This window comes from Oncorhynchus mykiss, chromosome 2, assembly GCF_057628025.1.
Source record: "Oncorhynchus mykiss isolate SJ-2025 chromosome 2, ASM5762802v1, whole genome shotgun sequence".
Lineage (NCBI taxonomy): Eukaryota > Metazoa > Chordata > Actinopteri > Salmoniformes > Salmonidae > Oncorhynchus > Oncorhynchus mykiss.
Window position 1 is genome coordinate 63,157,304 of NC_143023.1, and position 22,590 is coordinate 63,179,893.

Consider the following 22,590-nt stretch of genomic DNA (forward strand, 5'->3'; position numbering starts at 1 on the left):
CAGATTTCATCATATTGGAATTCGTGTTAGGTGATATGGTACAGTCACATTGACACGTTATTTTCTAACAGGACTGGTGTCTTATGAGTGACCATCAATTGTATTTTTTTCTCAAACCCTAAAACATACCACAAGGGGGAGGGTGAATTTATGAAGACGTAAAGCTTGCATTTTACAGAATGTTTTATTTTGATTGAGCTCAAATGTTCACCTTAGGTCATTTTACAAATCCACTTGTGCTATTAATATCTAAAAACATAATGAAATTCAAAATGTATAAATGTACTCGTTTAGACCAATCAAATCTGTCCTGTGGTCACGCAACACAAACATGTCTGCGCCGCTGGCAAGAAAAGCGCGATGAATGTGTTTCCCTGAAGTCTAATCTAAATTCGTATATCGACTTTACAGGTAGCTATTTACATTCCGTCAACTTTTCTTTAAAGGTGTGATCCCTTTCTTCTGCCACGTGAAGTCACGAATACTTTGTTGAAAGATGTCGTCTGGAACCGCTTTGGTTTATGATGAGGAGATGACTCGCTACAAACTGCTATGGGTTGAGTAAGTCTTGCTTCCTTATTGTGCCTTTTGTTGTCCTACCCACACTGCAGTATAGCGAAAGAGGGCAAAAACTGATTATGATAAATATTATTCTGCTGTGTGTGTACGTATGAGTTGGTGAGTCAAATAAAAATAAATGTATCGGTCGCATACACACATTTAGCAGATTTTATTTCGGGTGTAGCGAAATGCTTGTGTTACTAGTTCTAACAGTGCAGTAATACACACGAATCTAAAAGTAAAATAATGGAATTAAGAAATGTAGAGATATTAGGACGAGCAAGGTGTGTATGTGTACTGACCTGTGCAGGCTACGTGTGAGTGTACTTGTTGAAAAGTGATTGAGTGCACACTGTTAGCTGGGTCATTCCTGTTATGTGGTGCCTTTTCAATCCCTAGGAAATAACACTTCTTATTTAGTGTAAAATGTGGAAAGATATAAGTGCAAAGACATACAGTGCATACGGAAAGTATTCAGCCCCCTTGACTTTTTCCACATTTTGTTACGTTACAGCGTATTCTAAAAGGATTAACACGTTTTTTCCCCGTCGTTAATCTACGCACAATAACCCATAATGAAAAAGCGAAAAAACAGGTTTAGAAATGTTTGCAAATTTATTAAAAATACACATTCGAAGTAGCACTTTTACTTAAGTATTAAGACCCTTTACTCAGACAGGTTGGACGGGGAGCGTCGCTGCACTGCTATTTTCAGGTCTCTCCAGAGATGTTAGATCGGCTTCAATTCTGGGTTCTGGCTGGCCCACTCAAGGACATTCAGAAACTTGTCCCGAAGTCACTAATGCGTGGTCTTGGCTGTGTGTGCTTAGGGTCGTTGTCCTGTTGGAAGTTGAACATATGCCCCATTCTGAGGTCCTGAGCACTCTGGAGCAGGTTTTCATCTAGGTACTGTACTTTACTCCGTTCATCTTTCCCTCGATCCTGACTAGGCTCCCAGTCCCTGCCGCTGAAAAACATCCTCACAGCATGATGCTGCCACCACCATGCTTCACTGTAGGTATGGTGCCAGGTTTCCTCCAGGTGTGATGCTTGGCATTCAGGCCAAAGAGTTCAATCTTGGTTTCATCAGACCAGAGAATCTTGTTTTGCAGTGTCTGAGAGGCTTTAGGTGCTTTTTGGCAAACTCCAAGCGGGTTGTCATGTGCCTTTTACTGGGGAGTGGCTTCCGTCTGGCCACTCTACCATAAAGGCCTGATTGGTGGAGCGGAGAAGGTCCTCCCATCTCCACAGAGGAACTCTGGAGCTCTGTCAGAGTCACCATTGGGTTTTTGGTCACCTCCCTCACCAAGACCTTCTCCACCTATTGCTCAGTTTGGTCGGGCAGCCAGCTCTAGGAAGAGTTCTGGTGTTTCCAAACTGGTGTTCTGGTGTTTTCATTTAAGAATGATTGAGGCCACTGTGTTCTTGGGGATCTTCAATGCTGCCGAAATTTGCTGGTACCCTTCCCCAGATCTGTGCCTCGACACAATTCTGTCTCGGAGCTCAACAATTCCTTTGACCTCATGGCTAGGTTTCTGCTCTGACGTGCACTGTCAACTGTGGGACCTTTTAGGCTGGTGTGTGGCTTTCCAAATCATGTCCAATCAATTAAATTTAACACAGGTGAACTCCAATGAAGCTGTAGAAACATCTCAAGGATGATCAATGGAAACAGGCTCTTTTTCAAGTCTCATAGCAAAGGGTCTGAATACTTATGTAAATAAGGTATTTTTGTATTTTATTTTTAATACACTTGCAAAAATGTCTAACCTTTTTCGCTTTGTCATTATGGAGTATTGTGTGTAGATTGAGGTAATTAAAAAAAATGTGTATTAATTTTAGAAAAAGGCTGTAAAGTAATAAAATGTGGAAAAAGTCAAGGGGTCTGAATGCTTTCCGATTGCACTTTTATGCATTTTTACCATTTTGATTTCAGTGGATGTAGGCGTTTTTGCCACCTCCACGGTGCTATTCATCGTCTTCTATGAGAAATATAAGCCATTAAATAATTAATCAAATAAACAAATATTTATTAATTATTTTATAGTCCTACTTAAAATATGTCGTCAATACTTTTTTCTCATGATTATTGTATTTGTTACCGTATTTAAGATTTTCTGTGTGTCATAAATGCGGAAGACACATTTCAGTTGAATGCATTCAGTTGTACAACTGACTAGGTATCCCCCTTTCCCTGATTTCACTTTCTCCCCTGTTAGTTGGTAGTGATACCCCTTTAAAAAACAGCCCTTTCCCACAATTGCATCACATTCAGGAAGTGTCAATCTTTTTTGGGGTGGGGAAAACAACAGTGCAAAGCTAAGTAAGTATTAGGACTCTGATTTTTCTACAGTGCCAGTAAAAAGTTTGGACACACCTACTCATTCCAGTGTTTTTCTTTATTTTTGTTCTACAAATGTTCTACATTAATAATAGTGAAGCCATCAAAACTATGAAATAACACATGGTAGTAATCATGTAGTAACCAGAAAAGTGTTAAACAAATCTAAATATATTTCGGATTCTTCAAAGTAGCCACCCTTTGCCTTTACAGCTTTGCACACTCTTTGCATTCTCTCAACCAGCTTCAATAGGTAGTCACCAGGAATGCATTTCAATTAACAGATGTGCCTTGTTAAAAGTTAATTTGTGGGATTTCTTTCCTTCTTAATGGGTTTGGGGGGGGTCACGGCCTGTCCCTGCTTTGAGTTAAAAGAAGCAACTCTAGAAGTCTCCGAGATCTGGTTTGGTTGACAATGTTTTTAAAAAGGACAAAGTAAATAGAAAATCTAATAAATTGAGAGTGATTCTAATTATAAATGTACTGTTTTTATTTTTGACCATTTCCACAGATTTAAAAGTGCATAATATAACTTTTGTTTAAATATTTTGTTTATTAATGGTATTAGTTCCACCCTGTTATTGCTTTCCATCCTGTTATGCTTCATTCCACCCAGTTAGGTCAGTGTTTTAAAATAATAATTGAACAATAACATCAAATGTTATATCTTTGCGGTAACTTGAGATAGAAGGGATCAACTGCATATGCAAAACTGTTGACCAAATTCTGTTGATATTCACTCTTATTCGGAAAATCTGGTGCAAATGGTTCGGAAAATAACACACGCTTCGCTCAATAATCATTGATTTTACAACTATTTGAAGAAAATAAATCAACATTTTGATTACTTAGAAAATCAAAATCTAGATATTTACATGCATTGTTAACACCTTCGGATAGTTATATGCAAGTCCCTAACAGGGTGGAAATATGCTGTGGTCCGTGTGTGAACAATATGCCTATATTTATTAGGATTTAAGTGCCTGAGCTTGACCAATATGTTTTTCTGATAGTCAAACATGCCCTTTTTCTGATAGAATACAAAACAAATGGAAAATATATATATATTTTTTTCACAGAAGTTATGTGGTCCGGAAGGCACCGCAGAGTAGGAATGACCTCGGCTAATTGTTTGGCTTACTTTGTCCTTTTGCATGTCCTCTCTTCAGCCCGGCTTGTAAAATTGAGGTCCCTGAGCGTCTGACTGTCAGTCACACAGCTCTGCAGGAGGAGGGTCTGGCTGAGCGCTGTGTCTCTGTGCCTATACGCCAGGCCACCGACGCAGAAATCCTACTGGCTCACAGGTGAGTCTATCACGCACACGCATGCACACACACACAAACACACACACATACACACTGCTCTATGTCGTACCTACAGTGAGGAGTACCTGGAGGCAGTAAAGAAGACACCACACATGAGCCTTGATGAGCTGAGGACCTTCACCCAGCAGTATGGGGATGTCTACTTCCACCCGGTGAGATGACATGGACAGTCAGTCAACTAACCAACCGACTAGTCAATCAATCAACTAATCGCTGCATTGTCCCAAATGGAGAAGATACAGTATAGTGCACATAATATAGAAAAGCACAGAATGGAACTTGACTATGAGGCTGACCGAAACAGAGTTAGCATTGTGAAACCCATGATCTCTGCCTGTGTTTTCGCCTCTAGAACATCTACCATTGTGCCAAGTTGGCCATCGGGGCCACTCTCCAGCTGGTGGACAGTGTGATGACGGGGAAAGTGAGGAACGGCATGGCCTTGGTCAGGTGAGTTTTAACCACGGAGGAACAGAGTGCATATGGGTTTGTCCTCAGCTGTTTTATTTACAATGCCCCTCAAGGTGTCATGGACTTCCTGTATGCACAGTTACAGTATCTGGTACTCAGGATTCCCTCTCCCACCTCTTTTTTTTTTTCATCAATCCCCCAGACCCCCAGGACACCACAGTCAGCGCAGTGCTGCCAACGGCTTCTGTGTGTTCAACAACGTGGCCATCGCTGCCCACTATGCCAAGAAACAGTACGATATCAAGAGGTGAGCAGGGCCTGAATAGAACACACTCTTAACTGATTCCATTGTAGGCCTTTGAAAGTAGAATTAGAAATAGAATGGGCGAATGTGTGTTTGTTTTTCTAAGAATGTTTTTGTTTCCCCAGGGTGTTGATAGTGGACTGGGACGTGCATCACGGACAGGGGGTGCAGTTCGCTTTTGAGGATGACCCAAGGTGAGTGTCTTTTCTTGATCCTAACTGGACCTTTTGTCTGGTAATCAATCCTGTCTGATCTGCAGATTGCTCTGACTGACCCCCCCCCCGCCCCCAGTGTACTGTACTTTTCCTGGCACCGCTATGAGCACCAAGGCTTTTGGCCCAACCTGAGGGAATCCGACTATGACAGTGTGGGCAAGGAGAAGGGTGCTGGCTTCAACATCAACGTACCCTGGAACAAGGTGAGTTCCATAGAAGTAGAATTCTAGAAGTCCTTTTATATCAAGTAGCCCTGCCTACCATACAGTACTTGTTACTTTCTCAGTAGCATTATGCCTTCAGTTCTCAATTTGATCTCTTGACTGGTTACAGGTGGGGATGGAGAACAGTGATTACCTTTCTGTCTTCTTCCATGTTCTCCTACCCATCGCATATGAGGTGAGGCATTCTCCCAGGTCAGAATCGGGCAGCACTCACAAAACGTGTGCGACGTTCTCTCTACATATCAACCTCAAATGATGACTGAGAGAAATTAATACTCTTTGTTCCAGTTCAGCCCAGATTTGGTCTTTGTGTGTGCTGGCTTTGACTCTGCCATTGGAGACCCAGAGGTAAGGCATTCTACTGCTTAAATGAATGACCAACTAATATAGGCCTAGACACTATTGTTTCGGTAGTACAGTATAATCAAGCGTTCTTTTATGTTTGTGTCCCAGGGTCACATGTGTGCCACCCCAGACATCTTTGCCCACCTGACCCACCTCCTGAAGTCCCTGGCTGGGGGGAAACTGTGTGCTGTCCTGGAGGTGACGGTCACTCATAGACTTATGATATTTAACGGTGTCACTCTTTTCTGAAATGAGTCTCATGAACAAAACAGGAACTGTTTTTGCTGGTTTTTTTGTACCTCGATTCACTCTATAAAAAAAAACTATTTTAGGGAGGGTACAACTTGACCTCACTGGCCCAATCAGTGTGCCAGACCGTCCAGACCTTACTCGGAGATCCCGCCCCCCAAACGTCAGAACTGAACGGCCCATGTGAGAGGTGGGCTGATGTGTCAGTCACAGCTTTAAAAAGGCTATAACCTAAATAGCTTGTACAGTCAGTTAACGCACTGCATTGTGTCTGCCTCGCTCTCTCCGTCCCTGCAGTGCTCTGGAGTCCATTCAGTGTGTGAGATCAGCTCACAAGCCCTACTGGGCCTGCCTCAAACACACAGGTACTATATAACATCACGCTCAGATCTCATCACTTCATTTACAACATATCAACCTGCATTACCCTAATATAGCTATTAATCTTATCTTTCCTCCCTCCTTCCATTCACTTCCCTTCCAGTTGCCCCACCCGTGTCTGAGCCCAGCACTAAACGCTGTAAGCTGGCAGAGAAGGAGGAGGGTGTCCAGGCTGAGGGGGGTCAGAAAGGAGAGGGGGATGGTCAGAAAGCGGAGGAAGAGGAGGTGGTGTGGATGAAGCCTCCGTCCCGGTTGGCTCCTCCGGTCCACACTGAAGTGGCACTCCCTGCTGACCTGGAGGTCCCTGACAGATGTGACCGTGTGAGGTCATCACTGGCCCCAACTCTTGAGATACTGCAAAGACTAAGGTCTGTCCCTAACCTATACTCCTGAGATACCTCAGAGATTTAAGTATGTCCCCAACAAATGTCCCCAGATACATTCTTCACCCACAATAATGTTAAAGCTGCAATATGTAACTTTTTAGCCAACTTGATCAAATTCACATAGAATTGTGTGTTATAGATCTGTCCTCATTAATATCAAGTATAAGAAGTGGTAGATCTGTTCTATGCTTCTGGTTTTTGCCGTCTTTTACTTTCGGTATTGTATACCAGCTTCAAACAGCTGAAAATACAATATTTTTGGTTATATAAAATATATTTGACAACGGTTTAGATGGTACAATGATTCTCTACACTATTGCTTGCTTGTTTTGTCACATAAACTGAAATTAAGCCAACTATTCGAATTTGAGCAACCAGGAAATGGCGGAGCGTTTTCCACATAGTGCAACTTTTAAAAGTATGATCATAGTTCCTGTTTAATCAATTTGTACTTTTACTTTGATCAATATGAATACACATGGTATTTATTGTACTCCAATGTTTTTGGTGAAGCTTCAATAACACTGTCTTATTTTATAACTAGGGATAACTTTTTTGAAGGGTCGGCAGAGGAGGATGCTCTCATGTCTCTCTGCAGCGTCATCGCGCTCTTTGAAAAGATGAAGAAACAAGAGGTGAGCTGTGTTTAGAAGTTAAGCGTCATTTCATCTTACTCATCAAAAGTCATTTTGCGTTGTGAGTCATTACATTCATCAAATGCCCTCCATTGTTGCACTGCATCAGTTGCACACAACTTTTGCCCGTGTGTTTCTTTAGTTCCAGTACATTTTATGTTGCCTTTGTTTGCTTGTGACGAAGCAATGCAACACATTGCTATTCCTGGGGCTGGAACATGGTGAATACACAGAGGGTATTGTGTGTTTATGTATTATGAACTGAGCTATGGGGCTATTATTCCCAGCACCACAAGTTGTAGAGAGATGGTGTGGTTTGACCTCTGATCTTTGGCTAACCTGGCACTTTGATGCTAACTGTCTGTCAGATTCGTAACGGTCTGGCGCTGGTGCCTGATGTCTCCGTGGCGATGCTGTGTGCCGCGCAGCATGCTCGGATGTCTCTCACCAACCGGTATACACCGTTTATGACCTTTGACCTTGAGTACATTCTCAATACTGGACATGCATAAGCCAGCAGATGAACTGGTGGCGAACACTCAGTTGGTGAGTGTTTTTCTCCTCACAGGTTATTGCTGGTGTACCTGGGGGATGGGGAGATCCCGACGTACGTCACTGAGGACGGGTGAGAATGTTTGCACAGTACGTTGAGTAACCGCACAGTCATAAATACCCTTCTAAACCATCTCCTTCACCTTTCTCTTTTAGGAAAGCACTAGTGGTGCAGATCAGCAGTAAGGAGCCAGAGGAGCAGAAGTCCAGATATCAGGTTTCTGTGACTCTGTTAAAGGTACAGCAAATTATTTGGAAGAGGAAACGTACTCCTGCGACATGATTCTCTTGTTGCGCTTGCCAAGATTTTATGGAGGAGATGTATGTTATGTTCTACCTTACTTTTAATGCACAGCATCTGTTGTGTACAGTGTATTATTACAGTCAGTGGGTGTGTGTGTTTGTGTCCCACCACAGGGCTGCAGTGATGTGGCAGGGTTGATGCAGGCTGTGCTGTGCCTGCTCCTGCCTCTGGCCTATGAGTATGACCCTGGGCTGGTGCTGCTGGTGCGGGTGCCAGGCAGTGGGGTGGGGAAGGCAGCCTGGGCACAGATCACCAGCCTACTCCAGGGCCTGGCACAGGGCCACACACTTGCCCTTTTACAGGTGAGAGGGACACCGAGGGAGTGACTTGGTCCTAGCTATGCAGTTTTAAAGTATTTTGAATTATGATATTTTTTGTCCTGTGTTTTTTTCACGGTCGAATGAGTGTTGCAGGGATGATCCTCTAACATATTGTTGTCACATCCCAGGAGGGGGAGGAGGAGGCTGTAGGGACCACGGCAGCCTCTCTGCTGGGGGACCCTGCTCCCTCTCTGGGGCCCCTGGGGGCCCCTCTCCCTGAGGACATGGAGGCCATGGAGAGACTGAGACAGAGGCTGCAGACACACTGGGGACTTCTGCAGAATGCAGGTGAACAAATGATCACAGCATCTAAGGAAACCTATTCAGTTACTCAAATGGATAATAACATTTTAGAAAACCAAAATAGTTAATAGTATAGACACCTCAAGAAAATACTGACCACTCAGATTGTTAATAAAAATGTTTTTGTCCTTTTAAAGCTGCAAAGGGGAAAGAAGTCGAGGAAAAAGGACAGAACCAGGACTGAAGTCATCTCCACACCAATTGGGTTTGTGACCTAGGGAGAAAATCCATCTCCCAGGCATCCATTTTTATACTGTTTGTAATTTTGGTAATTAAAAACAATTAAACTATCTGTTGGTCATTCTGCTATCTAGTAATTGAAAATGTCTGAAACTTGCACCACTGAGTAATCTCCATATTGCAACACAACAAAATATGAATATCATGGTTACTCTCTGTTTTCATCAGTCCATGTGTGATGGAAATTGAGAAACAACTTCCTGTTTGCGCAAATGAAGTCAAGTCATAGGGTCATTCAGTATTAATATTAATAGTATTAGTATCATTATTCATACAGCGGATGCAGCGAGCTGTTGGGCAGACAAGATGTAGACAATGCTGTGATCTGTGTCAAAAGCAAAAACCTATTATCTATGGAAAACTAGAGCATACCACAGAAATACTGCTGTAAAACACTACTGCCAAAATACATGGAAATGGCAAATTATGTATTAGTTCCTCAGAGTATTAGATGTGGTTCTGCTTCTGAATAAGGACTACTAGTATAGATGTTGAGTAGCCTATGACAAATTGTTATGCATCAAGCAGTCCCTCTATGGGCTATTGTGTGACGCATCCTCTCCTCTCATGGGACAACCGACATCCAGCCATTGACCGGCGCTGTCGGGCAGCCAATAATAAAGGCGATGCCTTGTCTGCTAACAGAGTCATCCGGTCCATTGAAGTCAAACGGGCGCTCCTCTCCTCCTATTGTTACCGCTACCGGCCCGAAGTGTTGTCCACGTCCTTTTTCCTGCCAGCGGACTTAATTCCAGGTGTTCAATGAATCACGGGGATTGAGGTTTCACAGAATTGAGCTGCAGCGAACAGTTAGTTGACCGTCGCTCAAAGATGGCTGGAGCTCCTGTTAGGTCAGCGACTTCGCAATCAGGCAAGATGAAAAAGGACGAATCTTTCCTTGGAAAATTAGGAGGAACGCTGGTTAGAAAGAAGAAGTCCAAAGAAGGTAACGTATAAGCTTAATTCCCTAAAGCGCGACGTTATACATTGTCATAACACTCATTTGTGTATCCGTTTTATTCCCCGCTGTCCATGGTGCTGCAATTTACGTTTCCCATCAATACGTTATATTGACATGGGTCTAAATGTAGGATATGACTTCATAAAACCTTTTTTAGTTGGAATAAAGAACAACAACCGGGTTGCATGAGCCACATCCATGTCAAATATTTCTACTCTTTATTTCAAGCCATTGAAATGGCTATGATCAGAAGTAGCCTACTATTATAAAATATTGGACTTCAATACAAATCATACATGCCATGGCAAGTTATTATTTTTGTAAAAATAAAAAATAAACATCAACGAAATACTCTCTCAACCTTGGGAAGTTTCAAAGTGAATAGAAGAAAAAAAACCACAAAGAAAGTAGACTGGCAAGTGGCATTCCTCATGATGTAATAAACATAAATAGATCAGATGGTCATCACCTATGCCAAGAATGCAAGGTTATTAAGATAAGGAGTAAGAGGATTACTGTCCCATGATGTTTACTTTCTCTTCTCTTTTGAATAACCTTTGGACTGTCCTAGTTGTGCAGTTTCACCTTTTCATTTATTTACCAAGCCATTTTGAAGCCCACTTCCCAACTCTCTGTCTAGTATGAACAGCTGCAAGATTCGGCCCCTGTGTGTGTGTGTCAGTCCCTCCCTGCCTGGCCATGTGTTTGTCATTTTCTATATAAGGAACTCTAAAGGCAGAAGAATGGAGGCTAGGTTGCAATTGCTGTGGAACCCCAGTAAATTCCAGTCATCAAGACTCAGTACCTCCTATATGTGTTCTGGGCACGTGCTCTATTAAGGGGGAATGGATTTCCTGAAGGTAAAGCTCATGTTCCGTGTTTGTTACATATACCACAGCTAAAGAGTGCCCCTTTGTGGCGACTGGTGAAAGTGATGACAGCCCTGGCCTGGGGGGATGGAAGAACAGTCTCAAGACGGCACTTTCTGTGATAAATGCAGAATAAATAAATACAAATAGACGTATTCAGTGAATGATTGAAAGGTGTAGCCAGGTCAGGTTGGATGTAGTCTTTTTTTAACTAAGAAAGATCACAACCAGACAAAACGAATTAGCTGAGTGGTATAGGCCTAATTGTACATTCACTGGGTAATTACTTTAGGCATTTTCTATATTCAATTTCGCTCTTTGGGAAATTTCCTTTCGTCTCTGTGTATCCTGAAGGGGTGCCTGAGAGAGCTTGTTGCCTACAAAAAAAAATCTAAATGGAAGGAAACCACACATTCAGTACTCTATGATTTGCCCAATAAGTGTACAGGTTGCAACTCTCAGTTTGAGACTATGAACAGCAGCTTGTGATCAAGGCCAAAGACACAGTATAAGGTCTTCTGAAGAAAATAAATGTCTGTTATAGTAGCTGTATTACTGCTATGTGTTGAACTCAGATTCCTGCTGTGTGTGCCGGACCTAGATATCACGTGTTTGTGACTGTTTCTGCAGATAAAACGGAAAGGAAGTATCTCTCTCCCTGATGTGTTCTTTTAAGGCTAGTGTCAATCACCACCGCACTGGACTTAAGAGGGATAATAGTCAGTAAAAAGTGCTAGTCATGGCCTTAAATGTATTATAATGACGAGAGTATCCTTACTGTCTCCATTATGTCTTAATGGGTGTGACTGAGGGAAATATTATTTTAGTGTTACAGCAATGTCTACCTCAGAAAGTGCTCCCACAAGTAAGTTTTCTTTTTTGTTTCACATATTTTTGTTCTAGTCTATGTAGTAAATGTATAATCTAGAAATGATTTGCTTGAGTATCTATAGAGAAATACTTTCCCTGTGAAGATGAGTGCTGGGGACATATCAAAAGCCCATTTATACAGTGTAATTTGAGAAGTTAGTTCGGTGTCCGACTGCATTTCCCCTACAAATGTAAAAAATAAATGAATGTTTGTACAGTCAGTCACCTAACTAACTTCTCAAATTACACTGAATAAATGGGCTTTTGATATGTCCCCAGCACTCATTTTCACAGGGAAAGTATTTGTATAATACAGAGGACAATTTTTACATTAACAAATTAAAACATTTGAATGATATACAGTACCAGTCAAATGTTTGGACACACCTACTCATTCAAGGGTTTTTCTTTATTTTTACTATTTTCTACATTGTAGAATAATAGTGAAGACATCAAAACTGAAATAACACATATGGAATCATGTAGTAACCAAAGAAGTGTTAAACAAATCAACATTTATTTTACATTTGAGATTCTTCAAATAGCCACCCTTTGCTTTGATGATAGCTTTGCACACCCTTGGCATTCTCTCAACCAGCTTCATGAGGTAGTCACCTGGAATTCATTTCAATTAACAGGTGTGCCTTGTTAAAAGTACATTTGAGGAATTTCTTTCCTTCTTAATGTGTTTGAGCCAATCAGTTGTGTTGTGACAAGATAAGGGACATAGACATATATACAGGATATAGCCCTATTTGGTACAAGACCAAGTCCCTATTAAGGCAAGAACAGCTCAAATAAGCAAAGAGAAATTACAGAACTTTGAATGTTTCAAGTTTCTTCAAGTGCAGTCGCAAAAAGCATCAAGCGCTATGATGAAACTGGCTCTCATGAGGACCGCCACAGTAAAGGAAGACCCAGTTACCTCTGCTGTAGAAGTTAGAGTTACCAGCCTCAGAAATTGCAGCCCAAATAAATGCGTCACAGAGTTCAAGTAACAGACACATCTCAACACCAACTCACCAGAGAAGACTGCATGAATCAGGCCTTCACGGTCGAATTTCTGCAAAGAAACCACTACTTAAGGACACCGATAAGAAGAAGAGACTTGCTTGGGCCAAGAAACACCAGCAATGGACATTAGAGCGGTGGAAATCTGTCCTTTGGTCTGATGAGTACAAATGTGAGATTTTTGGTTCCAACCACCGTGTCTTTGTGAGACGCAGAGTAGGTGAAAGGATGACCCACAAATGCTGATGCTCCAGATACTCAACTAGTTTAAAGAAGGCCAGTTGTATTGCTTCTTTAATGTGCACAACAGTTTTCAGCTGTGCTAAAATAATTGCAAAAGGGTTTTCTAAAAATCAATTAGCCTTTTAAAATGATAAACTTGGATTAGCTAACACAACGTGCCATTGGAACACAGGAGTGATGGTTGCGGATAATGGGCCTCTGTACGCCTACATAGATATTCCATAAAAAATCAGCCGTTTCCAGCTACAATAGTCATTTACAACATTAACAATGTCTACACTATATTTCTGATCAATTTGATGTTATTTTCATGGACATAAAAATAGCCTTTCTTTCAGGAACAAGGACATTTCTAAGTGACCCCAAACTTTTGAACGTTTACTGTATGTAAATTAGATATTTCTGTATTTCATTTTCAACAAATTTGCAAACATTTCTAAAAACATGTTTTCACATTGTCATAATGGGTATTTGTGTGTAGATGGGCGAGACATTTTTTTTATTTAATACATTTTGAATGCAGGCTGTAACACAACAGGATGGTGGAATAAGCCAAGGGGTATGAATAGTTTCTGGCACTGTGTACATACAGTATATATATATATTAGAACTGTCTCTTAGCAGTTATAGAGAAATAGAGAAAAATAGAGATGTAGAGAAATATTTGATTGCGACGGTTTTCTCCGTTGAAATGATGTTCCTTTATGTAATGTTCTTTCTGAAGCCTGATAAGTGTTGTACATCAGTGAAGCTTTACCAGTAGTAGAGTCAGCATGACTGTCATCATAGCTAATGACTGGTCAACTGAAAGCTCTGAATAGCCCAGGTCCAGGGTTGTGACATGGTCATCTCAGCTCTGGACAGTGGGTGTGTGTGGATTCTGTGTCCGTTTAGTCACTCATGCCTATGCTGCCTGTCCGACATAAATAAACTGAGCTAAATTTAAGGCCTTGCCTGTCTCACTGAGGCATAAATAACTTTCCCCGGGTCACAGTAAATCAAGTTCCCCCAGGGGGCACGGGAACCTTGTTTTACATTTGAAAATCTACTGAGATATAAGGAGATGTAAGCTTTTCATCTTCATTGAATGGGTATATTTAGATGATATTTACACCATGAATTTGACACACTTTACCTCCAGCTTGCAGCTAAATTGCTGGTGGTATGTTGTTGTTTTTGTCGATTGACTGCAGTCTTCTGCCTACTCCACTCTGCTAATGGTCTTAACCATGACAGGTGTTTCATATAATGCCTGCAAATAAGCTGGCTGGTGATTTATTTCACTGCAAGGCCGGGGGTAGAACTAAATTAGTGTAATTATATTAAGAGGAATAGGCTGCTTGGCCATGAAAACCCATTTCACGAAGCTCCCGATGAACAGTTAATGTGCTGATGTTGCTTCCAGAGGTAGTTTGGAATCGTGTTGCAACCGAGGACAATCCATTTTTACACGCTTCAACACTCGGCGGTCCCGTTCTGTGAGCTTGTGTGGCCTACCACTTCGCGGCTGAGCCGTTGTTGCTCCTAGACATTTCCACTTCACAATAAAAGCACTTACAGTGGACCGGGGCTGCTCAACGGTGCCACCTTGAAAGACACTGAGCTCTTCAGTAAGGCCATTCAATCAATCACATTTATTTATAAAGCCCTTTTTACATCAGCCGATGTCACAAAGTGATATACATGAACCCAGCCTAAAACCGCAAACAGCAAGCAATGCAGATGTAGAAGCACGGTGGCTAGGAAAAACCAGGCTCTGAGGGGTGGCCAGTCCTCTTTTGGCTGTGCCGGGTTGAGATTATAACAGTAAGATTCTACTGCCAATGTTTGTCTATGGAGATTGCATGGCTGTATGCTCGATTTTATACACCTGTCAGCAACGGGTGTGGCTGAAATAGCCAAATCCACTAATTTGAAGGGCTGTCCACATACTTTTGTATATAGTGTGTATTTACACACTATGAGGTTGGAATAATACTGTGACATTTTGAAAAGGATGATAGTGACTCCATATATTTTAGTGTAAGAAATGTCAGCCTGTTGTGGTGGGATTTAGTTTTGGCCTGCCTTGTGACATCACCAGGTGGTAAATTATTTAATAGACCAATAAGAAAGAGAGTTCCAAACCTCTCTGCCAACTACAGCTAGTTTTCCAGACAACTCCCATGCAGTCCCTAGCAAAATTGTTTCTTGAGAAATTGCTAAGATGCTATTTTTGTTTCTTTTTGACCATTTTAATTGAAAGCAATCACAGTAAGTTACTTAATTGTTACCAGGAAATTATTTGATATTGAGATAAAAATTGGACCTTTAAGATCTGAAAGCAACACTTACAGCATAAGGATAAAGTTGTACACTAAAGAACATCTCTAACCAAGAAAGATAGCCTGTTGGGTTTTATCATATAAACAAAAAACAGGAACATCACACTGCTGTCTGAGTTTATCCAGCATTAGACTGTTCTCCTATGCAGTATGATAGTTTAATCATATTGTGTTACCGTGCACCCTCCTACGCAGTACTGCTGCTGCTAGATTGGGTACACAAACACAACATGGTCCATGTAAGTGCAGTAGTGTAGTGTAGTAGCATCCATGCCTTCTGTCCTGTCCTGTCTCTAGCGTCCCCGGGGTTAGTTAGGTAGTGTTCTGCTATTGTGGTTGCAGTTCCAGTTCCTTTCCTGCCCCCCCACACCCTAACCCCCCCCCCCCCCCCCCACACACACACACACACACACACACACATTTGTTGTTCTTCTATCATTGTAGGGACCTAAAATTCATTTCCATTCAAAATCCTATTTTATCTAACCCGTAACCCTAAACCAAACTCCTAACCCTTAACCCTAACCCTAACCCTAATTCTAACCCTAGCCCTAGTTGTAACCTAGTTGTTATTGTTTTACTATCCTTGTGGGGACTTTTGGGGATGTTAGGTCCCCACAGGGATAGAAGAACCAACACACACACACACACACACACACACTCGTACACCCACCCCTCCTCTGCTCCTGTAACTAGACCGCAAGGGTGGGGGGGTTGTGACAGAAATAAACACGTGATGATGCCTCGGCCACTGCCTAGTCCCACCGGGCAGGACCTCACACACACTCTCACACACACACACTCTCTCTATCACTATACCTTCACTTCGCTGCTACTCTCTGAGCACCTCTGGGATCCCTGGGCTAATTTCTGGAGACATGGCGGGCCTACTATGTGGGACCAAGAGGAAGAAACAAGGTAGTTATGTTTGACTTAGTGGGATTGGCTAGAAGGGCTGGCTGCTTATGGAACTGATTTATGAATGGGGAAGCATACCCGTATTTACATTTTGTGAGTGCTGCTGGTATGTTGCTGTTTAGGGACCCGTTTGTGTTTGTGTTTGTAATCCAGATTCAGCTTCGGTTGTGATGTATTGATACATTACATTTCTACGGCAGTATTATTTGGCTATATTATTGTTTGGGAGGGCTTTGGTCAAATCCTTAGCAGTAATTTTAACTCATTTGATTGTATCACAGATGTACTGGACAGAGTCACAGTGGGAGGAAATAGCACAATTATGATGAAACGTAGGACTGTAATTGGAAAGGAAATGCTGATCTGGTGTGTGATGCAGGCAGGCCCGCTGGCTTGTGGTTGAGCTCTGCAGCAGGGCAAATCAGATAGGACATCGTTAGAAACTACAGAGGACTACTCCTCTCCCCAACATCAACAACATCCCTTTTCTGCATACTTTAATAAATGCGCTGTCTGCTGTTTTCTGCATACCTTAAATGCGCTGTCTGCTGTTTTCTGCATACTTTTAATGCGCTGGCTGCTGTTATCTGCATACCTTAAATGCACTGGCTGCTGTTTTCTGCATACCTTAAATGTGCTGTCTGCTGTTTTCTCTATACCTGCTGTTTTCTGCCGCAGAGGAAGATGAAAGGAATTTAGCCATTAGGGTTAGAGGCCTAAATGTAGACACTAGCCAAATCCCAGAGGTAACGTCAGCCTGTGTCAGTGAAGGTGAATCAAAGCTCAGCTCAGCAACAGAGTGGTTTGGCTTCATCTTGTGGTTTGTTTACAGCCTAATCTCTGGAACCCAAGATGAAGTATTACATGTGCTTAACAGTCACAAGAGACTATTTACGTCCTCAGTGATCAGCGAATTCATGTCGATGCGTCCTATTGAGTGCTTGTTATCATCCATTCACTAATAGAGCCATTAGATTTCTGGATTAGTATTAGTGTAGAACTACCCATGGAGAAGGTGTGGCGTCAGTCTTAGGCTCCAGGCAGTGTGTTATTCCCCCCCTCACACCAGACAGTTGGGTAGACACACACACACACACACACACACACAGAGGAGCCCACCGCCGCCACCCTTAGACAGCTGTGGGGTGTGCTGTGTGTGTGTCCTCTCACTGAGCTTTAATAGAATGGGAAATATAAATATCTTTGTGTGTGTGTGTGTGTGTGTGTGTGTGTGTGTGTGTGTGTGTGTGTGTGTGTGTGTGTGTGTGTGTGTGTGTGCGCATTTACTTTATGTTCGTATTCTTGTCTTTCCTTATTTTTGTATTGTTGTTGCATTGTCGTGACGATTGGACGATGTACACCATGCGTATCCCGTACACACGACTTATACAATTTGAAACTGAAACTGTGTGTATGTGTGTGGTGGGGGTCATTCTGAGGTTAATGCTACTGACTAAAAGTGTTTATCTAATGCTGGGTCCTCTCTGTTGTCCCTGTCCCCAGTGAGTGACCTTCATGAGGAGGGGAAGAATGCCATCAACACTCCCATGCTGCCCTCTGGGACTGAAATCCACCCTGAGGACACCATGCTGGGTAACAACAACTCCTAAAACTCAAACCCTTACCCTAAAACTAACTTTCATACGTACAACATGTTTCTGTGTTACTCAAACTCCTAATGCTAACCTCCATCAATACAGTACATAGGAGAACCCTTTTTGGTTCCTGGTAGAACCCTTTTGTGTTCCATGTAGAACCCTCTGGGGGAAAGGATTCTACTTGGAATGTCTCTGTAGGCCTCCTGGACAAACCAGAGCCTCTATCATCTACAGAATCTTATGTATCCAAAACTGTTGTGCCATTTGTTGTCATTCCACTTCAGTCTTGTAGGTGTATTGGTCACTTACTTCTGATGCCTTTGGTGGACTGTTGACGACACTTTTGGCCTTTGGTGACAACTGTACTCGTTGATGCCTGAGGGTTACGAGGTTATGTCTGGAGACCTTACAGAAGCTGATTTGGGGGTGACTTCTGGGCACTCCGGAAACTAATTGTGACTGTGAGTGACCTTTGGTGGAAGAGGAAATGAAAGAGCAATGTGCAGAGGGGTGGAGTTAGGACAACACCCTGTGTCTTAATAATTCCCCTCGTCACCAAACCGATTCACTCTATGATTTAAGATAACTGTGCTCTCTACAGGAGAAGAGGACTGAGTGTGTGTGTGGGGGTGGGTGGGCATGTTGAAGTCTTCGAATGTGTCAGAATATCTGTTCACTTCCACCATGTATTAGTTGGAACCCTCTGGCTTCACAGCTGAGTGTCTTTCTCCCATCATGCCTTTCTTAGAAGAGAATGCTGAGAGGAATATGCTGGATCCGACCTCAAGGGAGAATCCAAAATTCAAAGATCTTCAGAGGGTAGGAGTCTTACGCGTTGCTTAGTATTTCCCTCTGTATGCTGTAGATCAAACACCGGTAACAGATCCACGCCTGAAACTTCAACTGTATGTTCTTGTTCCTAGGTATTGATAGACTGGATCAACAATGAGCTGGAAGAGGACAGGATCATCGTCAAAGGCTTGGAGGAGGATTGCTATGATGGACAGGTGCTTCAGAAATTATTTGGTAAGGCAGAATTAGCTTGGACTTTGTGTAGTGTCTGTGGCTGAACTTGTGTTTGATCGTTTGTACATCAAATGATAGGGTTGAAAAGGTAACTTTGCAGTACACAGTATTCGGATGAATGTTATAGTATACAGATCTGCATAACCGTGTAAGTCCTCTCTCCCGGTGACAGAGAAGCTGTCTGGGCGTAAACTGAACGTGGCTGAGGTGACCCAGTCAGAGATAGGACAGAAACAGAAGCTCCAGACGGTACTGGAGGCCGTCAACGAGCTGCTCCGGCCTCACGGCTGGTCCATCGAGTGGAGCGTCGACTGTGAGTTGTTCACTAAGCCCTGAAAATACAGTCATTCAATATCCAGCTTGACACACAGGACTAACGTAAGGGTTCACAGACCATCAGACACATACCTTTACACAATCGCTGCTACAGATCAGTTCTGGTATGGCATCCTAAGTCTTTAAAGAGATACATTATCTTCTTGTTGAATATTACCATAGGCACTGTATTTAACCTGATTTACAGTAGTACTGAACTGTATTTCACTTGATTTATAGTAGTACTGAACTGTATTTAAGCTGATTTACAGTAGTACTGAACTGTATTTAACCTGATTTACAGTAGTACTGAACTGTATTTCACTTGATTTATAGTAGTACTGAACTGTATTTAAGCTGATTAACAGTAGTACTGAACTGTATTTAACCTGATTTACAGTAGTACTGAACTGTATTTAACCTGATTTACAGTAGTACTGAACTGTATTTCACTTGATTTATAGTAGTACTGAACTGTATTTAAGCTGATTAACAGTAGTACTGAACTGTATTTAACCTGATTTACAGTAGTACTGAACTGTATTTCACTTGATTTATAGTAGTACTGAACTGTATTTAACCTGATTTACAGTAGTACTGAACTCTATTTCACCGGATTTACAGTAGTACTGAACTGTATTTCACCTGAATTACAGTAGTACTGAAGTGAATATAGCACACTATTCAACCATGGTCAAGTCATTCTAGCCATGGTAATTCAAAGTGATGTCACGGCTCACAACGCCCTCTTCTGGTCTCCTCTGCCGTCCACAGCTATCCATGCTAAGAACCTGGTGGCCATAGTGTACCTGCTGGTGGCTCTGGCCATGCACTACCTGGCCCCCATCAGACTGCCAGAGCACGTCTCTGTACAGGTGGTGGTGGTCAAGGTACGGAGACACAGCACACTTTGACATCTGTTATCTATTACACGTCATGTGTATGACTCGTTGACCTGTGTGTTTTGGTGGGTTTGATTGTTTTAGAAAAGAGAAGGCATACTGCAGACGTCTCATGTGACTAAGGAGCTGACGAGCACTACAGAGTATGTACTACCGTTATGTCGGTTGTGTGTTTTCAGTTTCCGTGGAAGTCCTTACGGGATACAGGTGTAACAACTCCGCTTTTCTTTTTCTTCTTTCTAGGATGATGATGGGTAGATTTGGTGAGTACTTGTTGGTTGAACATTGAGGTCGGTTGTAAAATTTGATTAATGTGGAGTTAAAAATGTTTTTAAAAAAAGAGGATTATCTCCTGTTTCTCAGAAAGGGATGCATTTGACACCCTCCTGGATCATGCACCGGACAAGCTCAACGTTGTGAAGAAGGTAAACTATTTGAAGAGAGATTCAAACCTGCAGAAGGCATTGTGTTTGGTTCCTTCATACTTTACTCTTTTTTTTTTCAAACATTTTTTATACCTCTCTCCATCAGTCCCTCGTCACCTTTGTGAACAAACACCTGAACAAGCTGAACCTGGAGGTCACAGAGTTGGAGTCCCAGGTTAGAAATCTGATGGTGCTTTATTTAAATACAAAACAGCTCAATCAATATCACATACTGTCGCTACTGAGCATAAGATACAGTGAGTTTTCCTCCATATCGTAATGTGGTTTTTATATTCTTGTGTCCAGTTTGCTGATGGTGTGTACCTGGTGCTGCTGATGGGACTGCTGGAGAACTACTTTGTCCCCCTCTACAACTTCTTCCTCACACCAGAGAACTTTGAGCAGAAGGTAGGTAGGATTATTAGAAGTGGTGTTTCTCTGTAAGTGGTGGACTTGTAGACGTGGTGGTTCTTTAGTCGACTCTTAGCAGTTTCCTCCAGTTGATCCTCTCTCCCGGTTCCCCTCAGGTTCACAACGTGGCGTTTGCCTTTGAACTAATGCAGGACGGAGGCCTGAAGAAACCCAAAGCCAGGCCGGAAGGTATAGTAGAAAGCCAGTAACACATGGTGGGGGAATGCAGGTAGCGTGAATTCAGTTGGAAAGGGAAGCTTGGTTTAGGTAGGCTATGCATCGGAGAGTTTATGACACATGAGCAGCTGTAATGCCATAGATGTCCAATAGGTGTAGCTGTTGCCTCACTTTAGATACTTGAACATGGTGTATGTCTAAGCCAGCCTTTGACCCACACACTCAACCTAACCCCGCCAACTCTTATCATTCTGAATATAAAGTCTCACAAGATGTGTGGGTGTTTTCATTTTTATTTTTTGCATACCAATATTACCCAGAATCAGTCAAGCAGCATAAACTACCTTGACTTGCCTATTTTTTTTGTGTGTGTGTTTGTGATCTTTCCTCTGGAAGCAGTTTGTTTGTTTGTTTTGAATAACTTTTGACTTAATTTGTGTGTCTTGTTCGGTTCTAGACGTTGTGAACTTGAACCTGAAGTCTACCTTGAGGGTGTTGTACAACCTGTTCACCAACTATAAGAACTCCGAGTGATGTCTACCTGCCACACGCACAGACACAGCCACAGTACAGTGTGAGGAGAATGAAGGCACTGTGTTTGTGCTACCTTCACACTGGCTGATGTCTGAACCCCTGAGGAACCCACTGGGACTAAACCAAAGGCCCACCCCTTGTATCAGTGGGATGGTCTGAAGAGACTCCGAATGTTTGTATTTAATCTCCCCAATGTCAGTATTTAAATCCTCCTTTATGCTAACCCTACCCAAGCACACGTATGTTTCATGTTTTAGTACTCAGTCAACACTGTAGAATGATTCATGCAATTGGAAAACATGGGTTTGTATTTTATGCAAAAAAGCCACAAATGCTCCATAAGAAAATATTCATGATCCACTGTTGCATATGCTGTAAGACTTGCTGTATATCATATCTCAGAAAGCTTAGTACATTATTCCCATATCATTATTATGGTATTGTTACTACATCTATTGTTCTATTTTATGTTGCCATTCCAAAATATGATATGAATGAACTCTAACAGTACTTTTAGATTTCTCCGATTGTTTATATGGACAGGTTCAAGCCATATTTCTTACCCGATGCTGACCCTGTTGCCTTTCGCCTTAAGTGCCATGTTATTCTCTTTCTACTGTACCCGAGAGAGCCACAAAGCATTGTGGTATTAACCTGCCCTTCAGACGATTCCCACTAGACCTTCCGGAGAACAGCTAGCGAGGCTCTCCACCGCGATGTAGTAGAGAGCGAGAGACCAGAGAGCTGCATGTGGCCTACAGGAGTCCACTCATGCATTTTAGACCGAGGGTAAATTATTAAGAGGGATGAGTCAAGTCTGGATCGCCAGGATAGCAGCTTGTCACACTGCTTGTATGTATCTGCTTCGATGTCTGTCCATCCCAAAATAAATGTTTCAACTCAGACAACG

At 42.2% G+C, this 22,590-nt stretch overlaps 2 protein-coding genes across 3 annotated transcripts; both read left to right on the forward strand.

Annotated features, from left to right (window-relative positions):
* The first annotated feature begins 167 nt into the window (after positions 1–167).
* Positions 168–9,157, forward strand: hdac10 (histone deacetylase 10). Its single transcript, XM_021567859.3, has 20 exons — positions 168–561; positions 4,072–4,206; positions 4,283–4,379; positions 4,580–4,677; positions 4,841–4,945; positions 5,068–5,136; positions 5,234–5,360; positions 5,491–5,556; positions 5,670–5,729; positions 5,835–5,924; positions 6,059–6,165; positions 6,273–6,340; positions 6,460–6,724; positions 7,287–7,377; positions 7,746–7,831; positions 7,946–8,002; positions 8,086–8,167; positions 8,347–8,535; positions 8,682–8,841; positions 8,994–9,157. The coding sequence occupies exons 1-20, from the start codon at positions 497–499 to the stop codon at positions 9,038–9,040; spliced, it is 2,064 nt and encodes a 687-aa protein (XP_021423534.3). The 5' UTR covers positions 168–496; the 3' UTR covers positions 9,041–9,157.
* A 199-nt stretch (positions 9,158–9,356) lies between these two features.
* On the forward strand, positions 9,357–22,585 carry parvb (parvin, beta). Of its 2 annotated transcripts, none has more exons than XM_021567870.3 (13): positions 9,357–10,042; positions 17,796–17,885; positions 18,639–18,709; positions 18,814–18,916; positions 19,089–19,229; positions 20,006–20,121; positions 20,218–20,276; positions 20,377–20,396; positions 20,497–20,558; positions 20,665–20,733; positions 20,865–20,966; positions 21,086–21,158; positions 21,604–22,585. In XM_021567870.3, the coding sequence occupies exons 1-13, from the start codon at positions 9,928–9,930 to the stop codon at positions 21,678–21,680; spliced, it is 1,098 nt and encodes a 365-aa protein (XP_021423545.1). In that variant the 5' UTR covers positions 9,357–9,927; the 3' UTR covers positions 21,681–22,585. The 2 variants fall into 2 exon arrangements, with proteins under 2 accessions (XP_021423545.1, XP_021423562.1); XM_021567887.3 differs by lacking the exon at positions 9,357–10,042 and adding an exon at positions 11,543–11,791.
* The last annotated feature ends 5 nt before the right edge of the window (positions 22,586–22,590 follow it).